General features: G+C 37.1%; 1 protein-coding gene across 5 annotated transcripts in view; it reads left to right on the forward strand.

Annotated features, from left to right (window-relative positions):
* The window catches only part of R3hdm1 (R3H domain containing 1), a 95704-nt gene extending 84735 nt beyond the window's left edge, over positions 1–10969 (forward strand). For 4 of the 5 annotated variants that reach the window (XM_026387814.2, XM_026387821.2, XM_026387826.2 and 1 more), the window contains 5 exons: positions 1966–2138; positions 4561–4705; positions 8082–8164; positions 8609–8693; positions 9636–10969. In XM_026387814.2, the coding sequence (XP_026243599.1) occupies positions 1966–2138; positions 4561–4705; positions 8082–8164; positions 8609–8693; positions 9636–9991 (842 nt within the window). In that variant the 3' untranslated portion in view covers positions 9992–10969. Of the gene's footprint in view, positions 1–1965; positions 2139–4560; positions 4706–8081; positions 8165–8608; positions 8694–9635 lie in introns of those variants that run through there. The other variant, XR_003300668.2, reaches the window with a different exon arrangement.
* Positions 10970–11275: the final 306 nt, after the last annotated feature.

Below are 11275 nucleotides of genomic sequence, written 5' to 3' on the forward strand. Positions count from 1 at the left end.
CCTCACCCTCCAACTAGTGACCAAACAGAAATTTCAGAATCATAATTATTTTTTTTTCTACTGTCTTCTGTCCTTTTCTTTTTTTGCTATATTGACATGGTACTCAGGTCTTTGCACATACTAGACAAATGCTCTACCACTGAACTGTATCCCCAGCCCATTAAGTCATTATTTCCTCAAACCTGATACCTTCTCTCCTTCCCCACTACTGCTAAGTGGTCGGTTTTATTCTCCCCATCCCCCATATCTTATTTGCAGTAATCTCTTACTCTTAAGTGTTTTACTTACTTTATGTTTTCCTCACTCCCAAGTTTTCCTCCTCCCCAAAACACATACCAGGAATTTCAAAAATGATTGTCTTGAAACAGAAATTTCTTCATGCCATCCTCTGAACAAAAAACCTGAGTAGATTCCCAATGTAAACTCCCTCTCAAACAAGCCTCCTACTTATACATATACATTCAAGTCATACAAAACTTTGTTTTCTTGCTAAACGTACTTTTGCACCTGTTCATCATTCTGCCCTGTTGCCCATTCACCATATTTCTCTGCTTGCCCAAGTCTTTTCTTATCCTTAAAGTTTGAGAGTTGGAGATATAGCTCAATGGTAGAGCATTTGCCTGGCATGCTTAAAACTCTGGGTTGAATACTTAGCACCACACACACAAAAGTACAATATAATTTACTCCTGAATCTTTCACAGCAATTTTTTTTTTTTAACTAAGAATCATCCTTAAAGTTTGACTCAAAAAAAAAAAAAAAAACACACTTTTTTACAAGGGCTTTTCCCAGTCTTTGAGAAAATTTTTTCTTGCTTCTAGGGAAACTTAAACAGATCTTTATATTGGATTTTATGTAATGATTTATTGACAAATATAAGCTTCTGAAAAACAGATAAGCAATAAATATTGATCATCAGTAAATGACTAATAGTGGCTATGTCTGGCATAAACCACTTTGACCGAGGAAAACCTTGAGATGTCTCGAAGGAGGCAACCTTTCCCCTAGTTGTTTAGACAGTCAAGTTAGTTCTATATCTAGGGAACTGGAAATCATCTTTATGGTCACAACAGTACAAACTAATGTTCTGGTGTCAGGACATGAAATTCTAACTCACAAATCTATGGTCAGCATCAGGTGAAGTACTTGCTTGATACCAGTTGTGCTACAGTACCTGTCCACTAGAGACATAAATCAAGATAGGGCTGGGGCTCTGCTCAGCGGTAGTGCACTTGCTTTTTATGTGTGAGGCATTGGGTTCAATTCTCAGCAACACATATAAATAAAGAAAATAAAGGTCTATCAACACCTAAAAAAAAATCTTTAAAAAAGGATAGGGAGATACAGATATAATAATTCAATTATCTCTAATGTACAGTTGGCAAAGTGTTTTAACATACACATTATTCTCACAACTCTATGAAGTCATCCAGGGAAGCCTTCCTAGCCTCCTTTCTCAGGTGAGAAAAGAGATGAAATAATTTTCTTGAAGTCCAAAGATATTTCAGAGTACTAAAATTGTGCTCTCTGACCTCATGTCCCAGACTTTTTCTGCTAATTCATTCTCTATACAGATGATGCTGTATTGTCCATGTTTCTTAAGAGTATTAAATTTTTGCAAAGTTTTTCATTTAGAATACCTATTTTTTAATTTATTTGAAAAATTAGCAACTTTTGTAGATCATGTATGTTGTTGTACTGTACGTAAGATCCTGTTGGGGTAATTAGGCTCTCCTAAGTAATATAGGCCTTTATTTTTAGGTTAAGTGAGTTGTGTAGCCCTAGAGTGTTCATTTTAATGTCTTTTGAAACACATAATGCTTGTAGCATAGCTACAAGCCTTTAATTTGGCTTGCATATCTAATAGTAAAATTATTTTCAGAAATGTGAAATCATTGCTGTTATCCTAATGATCAGAGATACCAGCTAATATACTGATTGTAGTGTCCTAATTTTGATTTTCAGCCATGCCACCACCACCACCTGGTGGAGGAATGGTGATGATGCAGCTCAGCGTACCAAACAATCCCCAGTCTCGTGCCCACTCTCCTCCCCAGTGGAAAAAAAATAAATATTACTGTGACCACCAGAGAGGGCAGAAGTGTGTGGAATTTACCAATGTAGACAATATTGTCCAGGTAAGATGCTTTTGTTCATTATCACTTTAAAACTTTGCTTTTTTTTTTAATCATGTAAGATCAACTTGTGCCTTGACACTGAATCTGGAATTCTTTCAGACAGAGAATTTTGAACATTTTCTACATCCAGACATTTATTTCAGTACTCAAATAGTTTTTGCCAATTTCTGGATAAAGTTTAAAAAATCAGAAGGACCTAGGGGTGTAGCTCAGTAGTAGAGAATTTACCTAGTATGCATGAAGCCCACCCAGCTCAGGAAAAAAAAATAACAAATAAATTAGATCTAAAGTTTTCTAAAGAAAAAAAATTGAGCACTTACCCTACCATTCCCCCTTGAGCTATATTTTAGTGTAACCAGATAGTCAATGAACAAACATTCTTCACAGAAGAATCTAGTTAATAAGTACAAAAACAATGGTAGAATCAGAAAAATTGACATTTTAGAACCCTATCAAAATAATGGATCAGGTAGGAAAGCTGGTGGAATGAGGCGAACATTATTACCCTAGATATATGTATGAATGACTGCACCTGTAGTGTGACTCTATATCATGTACAAGCAGAGAAATGAAAAGTTGTGCTCCATTTGTATATAATGACTCAAATGCATTCTGCTATCATGTATAACTAATTAGAACAAATAAAAAATAATGAATCAAGAAAAAATCATTAGCCAATATTAAAATCATTTTTAGGTAGAAAGTTCATGAAAGACTTTAAAGTAGATGAATTAGGCAAACAACATTGAACCTACTGATCAATTATACTCACTGATCATTTACAGCATTATGTAAATGCTGTAAAAGTGGATCAGCCAAACATTATTTGCCTTTTGATATTGTATAAGAGGAAATACATAACATCATCACCACTGAAATACTTTTATCAAAAAATTTGAACCAGAGCCAGACCTTGTAGAAAAATACCCTTAAGTGTATTTACTAAAAAGAATAAGATTATATCTACTACCCAGATGGTAGTTTTAAAATGCCATTATCAGGCTGGGGTTGTAGCTCAGTGGTGGAGCACTTGCCTAGCCACGTACAAGAGGCCCTGGGTTTGATCCTCAGCACTACATAAAACTAAATAAATAAAGGTATTGTGTCCATCTACAACTAAAAATATATTTTTTTTTAAATGCCATTGTTGGGAGCTGGAGTTGTAGCTCAATGATAGAGTGCTTGCCTAGCATGTGTGAGGCACTGGGTTGGATTCTCAGCACCACATATAAATAAATAAAAACAGAGTTATATCAACAACTAAAAAACAAAATTTAAAAAAACAAAACACCATTGTCTACTAAAAGAACCAGAGCTCCTCAGAAAAATAATGGTTGCCAAGATTTGTGCAGAGGAAGTATAAAATGGGTCTTGAGGATACAGGATTAGGCTTCAAGGTTTGGAACATAAAAAAGATATTGTTAATTTCCTGGTTTTGTGATTATATAAGAAAATGTCCTTGTTTTTAGGAAATAGACACTAATTATTTCAGCAAAAGAAAAAGTATCCAACTCGAATTATTCTCAGAAATATATATATGTATATGTATATGGGGGGGTGTGGGTATATATACACACATATATCATATGCTATATACACACACATGGAGTCATGTGCCACATAACAATGTTTTAGTCAACAACATGCTGCATATATGACATTGGTCATATTATATTATAATGGAAAAGGATATGACATAAAACACTTGCCTAGCATATTTGAGTCCCTAGGCTTCATCCTACACCGCCAAAACAATAAATACATTAAAGTTTTGAGTTACGAATGTAGCTCAGTGGTAGAGCATTTGCCTAGCATACACAAGGCCCTAGGTTCAATCCCCAGCATAGCAAGCAAAAAAAAAAAAAAAAATTACTATGGAACTGAAAAATTTCTATCACCTAATGACATTTTAGCTATCTTAGCAAACTCTTAGGATGTTCACACAACAGTACAATCACCAGATAACACATTTTTCAGGATAATCCCCATTGTTAAGTGACTGATGAATATTTTTACAGGGAGAAACAAAACAAATGCAATAAATTTTTAGCATCATTTAGGAAATCTGGGAATTCTTTATGAGAGGTTAAACTTTTTAATGGGGGAAAGAAAGATTGGGATAAGTATATGTATTTTTGCTTGCAAAAATATCAACAATATTATTGCCAATGTATAAAAGCAAATTTCAAAAATAAAATTTAATCTGTTCCCATTTTAGTAAAAAAATGGATATATGAATGCATATGTATAGAAATGGTCTGTTACTCATGTTGATCTTTGGGAGTCGGAAGATATGTTTGGGTTTTTTTAAACAAGTACATATTTATACTCAAGAGGAAGAAGAAATTTTGTCCAAAAGGAAATTTGCAAAAAGCATGCCCCAGTAATGCTGACCTGTTTTCTCTATGTACTGTAATTACAGCACAGCCCTCAACTCAGCAGTCCCATTATTTCACCAGCTCAGTCGCCAGCACCAGCTCAGCTGTCCACCCTGAAAACCATACGTCCCTCTGGACCACCACTTTCCATCATGCCCCAGTTTTCTAGACCTTTTGTCCCTGGGCAGGGTAAGTGCATCAGAAACTAATCACAGCTTCAGAGAATTTTAGGCATCCAATCCCAATCATTTGGTAATTTATCTTGATACTGTTACTTTTCTGTTTCCCACAAAACTGCATTTTCACCTTCCCTCAGGCAAATCTGCTTCTTACCAGACACTCTTCTAGCCTTGTTTTTGCTGCTAAATACTTTCACAGCCAGGCATGATAGTGTACTCCTATAATCCCAGCAACTTGATTCAGGAGGGTCGTAAACTCAAGGCTAGCCTCAGCAACTTAAGGAGACCCTAACTCAAAATAAAAATTAAATAAGTAATGGAGGGTCTCAGGCCTCTGGGTTCAATCCCCAATACCACCCCCCCAAAAAAATTTTTTTAATTCAAAAATGTATTCAGCAAACATTTTTGTTTGCCTTTGAGTACCAGGGATTGAACTCAGGGGCACTCAACCACTGAGTCACATTCCCAGCCCTATTTTGTATTTTATTTAGAGACTGCATCTCACTGAGTTGCTTAGCTTTTGAGGCTGGCTTTGAACTCGAAGTCCTCCTGTCTCAGCCTCCCAAGCCACTGGAATTACAGGCATGCCACACTGTGCCTGGCTTCAACAAATGTTTGTTGAAGTCATACTGTGCCACTGGTATACAGTGATGAATAGGGAAAAAATCTTTTAACATCATTCTCCCTCAGGTCTACTTAGAGGAACAGACTTGCATGCAGATAATTTTAAACCAATATAGAGACCATTCATTTTATTTCCTGAAATTATCTTAAAAATTAATGCACAGGGGCTAGATTGTGGCTCAACGGTAGAGCACTCACCTAGCACATGAGAGGCCCTGGATTTGATCCTCAGCACCACATAAAAATAAATAAAGGTATTGTGTCCAACTACAACTAAAAAAATAAATAAATATTTTTTTAAAAAAAGATTAATGCACACAATGATTTATTTACAAAAGCATTTTTTCTATAGCAGAAAAGTTAAAAAACAACCTAAATTTTCAACAGTGAGGAATAAGTTATAATATAGCTGTACAAGAAATACTGTACAGAGCTGGGGATGTGGCTCAAGCGGTAGCGCGCTCGCCTGGCATGCGTGCGGCCCGGGGTTCGATCCTCAGCACCACATACAAACAAAGATGTTGTGTCCGCCGAAAACTAAAAAAAAAATAAAAAATGTTAAAATTTTTAAAAAAGAAGAAGAAATACTATACAACTGTCTGAAATTCATGGTTTAAAGAATCATTTAAAGGAGAACTACTGGGCTGGGTCTGGGGCTCAGTGGTAAAGCGCTCACCTAGCATGCTTGAGGCCCTGGGTTCAATCTTCAGCACCACATAAAAATAAAGTAATAAAAAAGATATTGTACACACCTATAACTGAAAAATAAATATTTAAAATAAAAAGAACTACTCACAATATATTAAGCGATTTTAAAAAACAACATGGACATTTCAAAAAAGGTGTACGCATGTTTGTTAGGCCCTTGAAAAGGTACTCAACGTGGTTCGTCATTAGGGAAATAAATATTGAAACAAGAATGAGCCAGGCACAGTGGCACACACCTCTAATCCCAGTGACTCTGGAAGCTAAGGGAGGAGAATCTCAAGTTTGAGGCCGGGCTCAGCAACTTAGCAAGACCTTGTCTCAAAATAAAAATTAAAATGGGCTGGGGATGTAGGCCCAGTGATATAGCGCCCTGAGTTGAATTCCAAGGAGGAAAGGATAAGGAGAATTTACCAAAAAGGAACTAGAGAAAACTCTTTGGAAAATAGGAATGTCCTTTTATCTTTTTGGAATCATGGTTACATAGATTTTTTTGGTACTGGCGATCTAACCTAGGGTGCTTTACCACTGAGCCATATCCCTTAACCCTATTTTATTTTTTATTTTGAGACAAGGTCCCCCTGAGTTTCTGAAGGTCTTAATTGCTGAGACCAACCTTGAAATTGTGATCCTCCTAGTTCAGCCTCCCAAGTTGCTGATTACATGTGTGCGCCACCATGCCAGGCAGTTACACAGACTTGTACAATTGTTAGAATTTACCTAATTTAATAATTAAAATGTGCATTTTGCATGTTAGTTAGCTCAGTTTTTTAAAGAATTGTAAAATGTACTTGCATGTAAAATGAGCCACACACTTTTATTTTCTCCTTTGTAATTCTCTATTCCCGAATTTTCTACAAATATTTAATATTCTAGAAAAAGAAAGCTTATCATTAAAAAAAATGAAATGGTATGTGTCATATAGTCTGATATGAATGGCCTAAGTGCATTTCTGCATATATGGTGGTATACATGATCTAGTATGAATACCCCAGACGACTGCCTCACCCACCCTGTAAGAAAGAGTCTCTGTTTATTGCTGACCACAACTTAACATATTTGAAAAGAATATCGCTACATGTGAGTAAATCTTGGGTATCTTTATTTAGGAGGTACCAGAATTTTTAAGCATCTTTCTCTCTATTCTGTTTTAAATTTTAAGCCTTATTGTTCAATTTCATTATTGTAACACTCAATTATGACTTCTTCATAGTTATTGTTTTATGCATCTCCAAAATTTAACATTGCATCTCTGATCTCAGTGCTAGTCCCTTGTTATACCTGCCCTTCAGCAAGAGTTTAGAGTATGTCATGGGTGTGTCCTTTTCAGGAGCTACCCAACAATCTTGACCTGTTCAACCAAAGGAGTCCATGGAGTGGCAAGAAGTCTGTGCCTTGCTTTTCTGTGTTATGAAGCTATCTCCTGAAAATTTATTTAAATTTTATTAAAATTTTACTTACTTTTTTGATTGGATAATACACTGACATGGTTCAAATAACAACAAATAGTTTAAAGTATATAGAGAAGTTTCTCTCCCATCTGTTCCTGCCACCCAGTTCCTACCACTCATCCTTCATAAGCACTGTTATTTTTCTTTTCTTTTCTTTTCTTTTCTTTTTGCAGTGGGAGAGTACTGGGGTTGTAACTTAGGGGCACTCAACCTCTGAGCCACATCCCCACCCCTATTTTGTATTTTATTTAGAGACAGGGTCTCACTGAGTTGCTTAGCATTTGCTATTGCTGAAGCTGGCTTTGAACCCACAATCCTCTTGCCTCAGCCTCCCAAGCTGCTGGGATTGCAGTCATGTGCCACCACGCCCAGCATAACTACTGTTATTAATCATAATCCTTTTAGAAGTTTGCCCCAGCTCTTTAAAGGAATTTTTTTTAAATACATGAATTACCTATACTTGCTTTACTCTATCAAATATGTTTCCCCTCTGTATCTTATTTTTTGAACAAGTTCTAAAATTCTGGTGGGGAGGGGGAGAAAAGAAAACTGAGAAGTGCATTATAACTGAGGAGAGAAAACTGTAAAAATGTTTTTGACTTTCAGGAGATGCCAGGTATCCATTACTCGGCCAACCTCTGCAATATAACCCTCCTACTGTTCTGCATGGGCACATTCCAAACCAACAGGTATGAAAGGCAGCTCTATAACCTTTTTGTCACAGAATCCCATATTCCTTTGTCAGATATGGGGCACTGAACACACCTGTTGGTACTGCCTAAAAAGAGCTGCATGTCTCAGCCAAATGATTTATACCTGTTAGCTCTGAGAGCAAAAGCAAGAGAAGGCAGTGGTACTTGGCTGAGCAGTGGCTCACTAGTACCACCCAAAAATGGGGCCAGGTGGCTAAGGGTTGGGGCACCTTTGCTTATGAAAGAGTCAGCAAGTGAGCAATCATATACCATTGCTGCGGAGCAGGATCCAGAGAGCCTTGGATTGATTTATTTCTGCAGGAATACTAAACCCTAATCAAGTTTACTAAACCCTAAAACTTAGGTGCTATGTTTTTAAGCACTACAAATACATTTTTCAGCATTATTAAACTTATTTCTCAACTATTTGTGGGCTTCCAGGGTCAGTCTGGCAGCAGGCATGGAAACAGAGGAAGGAGACAAGCTAAGAAAGCTGCATCCACAGACCTTGGAGCAGGAGAAGCAGGTATGTCCCTGAGGGGCGAGTGAATGTGTGCTACAGATTGGTGACAGTTTTAAAATATATCACACCACAGAAATGAGCTTTCTTTTTCCTATAATCCCATAGAAAATGTCCCGGGAAATTATGCAATCTCCAAGTTAGGATTCTTGAATATGTTCTTTTAACTCTGCTTCATTTTAGATGGGAGAATATGTGTAGTAAAGTGCAGGTGGGTGTAGGAGCAATGAAGGGGCAACAGAGAGAAGAGGAGTCTGAGAGAAGCAGGTAGAGTTCAGCAGCCTCTGTGTTGTTTGAGAAAGGGGTTGTCTGAATGAACCATTTAGGCTTTTCTGTGGTGTAGTGCTTTCACATTTATACTTTAATCTTCTACTCAACAGCCTGGGTTGGTTAGGGCAAGGGTTATCTTTATTTTACAGTGGAAACATGAAATTCAATAAAAGCTTTGCCTGAGATTTCCTGATTTAGAAAAGTGTTGCATGTACTTGTGAAACTATCAGTGAGGACTTTGAGATCAGCAGCTAAGCACTATTAGCTCCATACCCCTGGCCTAAGTGGTGAATAGGAATGATTTAAAAGATGGCCATAGCCATAATGGTATAATAGCCATAATTATGGTGCATGCCTGTAATCCCAGAGACTTTGGAGGCTAAGGCAGGAGGATCGTGAGTTCAAGGCCAGCCTGGACAACTTAGCAAGACCCTGTCTCAAACTGAAAAATGAAAAAGGGCTGGGAGTGCAGATCAGGGATAGAGTGCCTCTATATTAAATCCCCTATACCAAAAAATAAGTAAATAAATGAAGGAATATCATGTCAATTATAATTTTGTGATTTTGAATAGTTTCAGAAAATTTTCTTCATTACCTATGTTGTCTTTGGGTCTGCAGTACTTTTTATCTAACTTTTTTGGTAACAGGGATATATTAATTCTACCTTTTTCATTCTAGTTGTTGGGAAGGTCTTAGAAATTACTGAGCTACCCGATGGAATAACTCGCATGGAAGCTGAGAAGCTTTTTGGAGAACTCTTTAAAATTGGCGCCAAGATTCGATGGCTCCGGGACCCTCAGTCCCAGCCACGTCATCACCCCCTTTGTTGTGGCAGCGGGGACAGCACTGTCAACCCTGAGCGCTCTAAACCCAGTGACTTGGCCTCTACATACACCGTCTTAGCCACGTTTCCCTCCATTTCAGCTGCACAGAATGCATTGAAGAAACAAATTAATTCAGTTAACAAGTTTAAGCTGAGAACAAGCAAGAAGCATTATGACTTTCACATTTTGGAAAGGGCAAGTTCTCAGTAACAGAGCCACCTTTGAACCTTTCACCTCCATGATTCCCCTTCCCTCTCACATATCTGATTGGCTTGGTATTTGGAGCTTCTGTTAACGTTTTAGAGTCTCCTAGGATGTGTGGTCATGGTGTTATAGCTTTTGAAGAAAGGCCAGTGTTCCAGCAAATGAGAGGGGGAGAAAGACACATTTTCCCTATTGACTATAGGAATCCACACCAGAATGATACAGAGTTAGCAGCTTTTCTAAGGAAATGCTGTCATATGCCTCCTAACTTTTATAGTTATTTTGTTTTATATTTCTGAATTCTTGTATCAGATCCAAAGCTCTATTGTACAGCAAATTATTATTCAAAATGATTATAACCAGTTGCAACCTGTATTTCTTTTTACAACCAGCACAGTATGACCCAACTTAGAATTTGGGGGGAAAAGAATGCAGGAATGGAAGAACCAAGCCAAAACCATGTACTATCCCTTTGGGAGCCTGAGGGTGCTAAAGAGAGCCCACAAATAGATTTCTCTTCCCCTGAATCTCTAAACACAGAAACATTTTCCATAAAATACAGAATTCTCCTATAGGGTCCCTTCCTTATTCACTTAGATAGTATGAATGTTAAGTGTAAAGTAAATTATGTTCTTGATGCCTCTAAAGCAAACCACTTAGATTCAAAGGGGAATAGGAATCATCTTAGGCAGGAAAATATTTCCACTTTCTTTTATAAGTGTCACTCCAATAACTAAATGCCACTTATCTGCATTCCCCTCCTCGTGGATTTTTTTGTCACCTAAGGAAATACATTTGATGAGTGCTGGAAACTTGAGTGGTTCAAAATTTTTCATTGTTTGCAGCAGATAACTGGACATAAAGATTCATTGCACTTATGAACAAGGAACCTTCTTTTCAATTTCTGTGTAATTTGCAAGGCTGTACAATGTGTGCTGATGCAAGCCTTTTTCAGTTCAAGAGAATAAATGTTTACAAAGATAGGCCCACTTTGTCTTTCTTTTTAATTAAAAACATAATCAGGCAACTAAAAATAGGTCATTATGTTTGGTTATATAAATAATTTTTTTTTAGTGGTAGTTGGACCCAATATCTTTATTTTATTTTTATATGGTGCTGAGGATCAAACCCAGGGCCTTCCACATGCTAGATGAGCGCTCTACCTCTGAGCCACAACCCCAGCCCCAAATAATTTGTTTTTAGCATATATTTTACACACAATTGTCTAGTTTAGCTCAAATGCTTCACAGATGTTTTTCTCTATTGGTCAGTCAAGCATAGTCAGTCACA

This window comes from Urocitellus parryii, chromosome 1 (assembly GCF_045843805.1).
Source record: "Urocitellus parryii isolate mUroPar1 chromosome 1, mUroPar1.hap1, whole genome shotgun sequence".
Classification (NCBI taxonomy): Eukaryota; Metazoa; Chordata; class Mammalia; order Rodentia; family Sciuridae; genus Urocitellus; species Urocitellus parryii.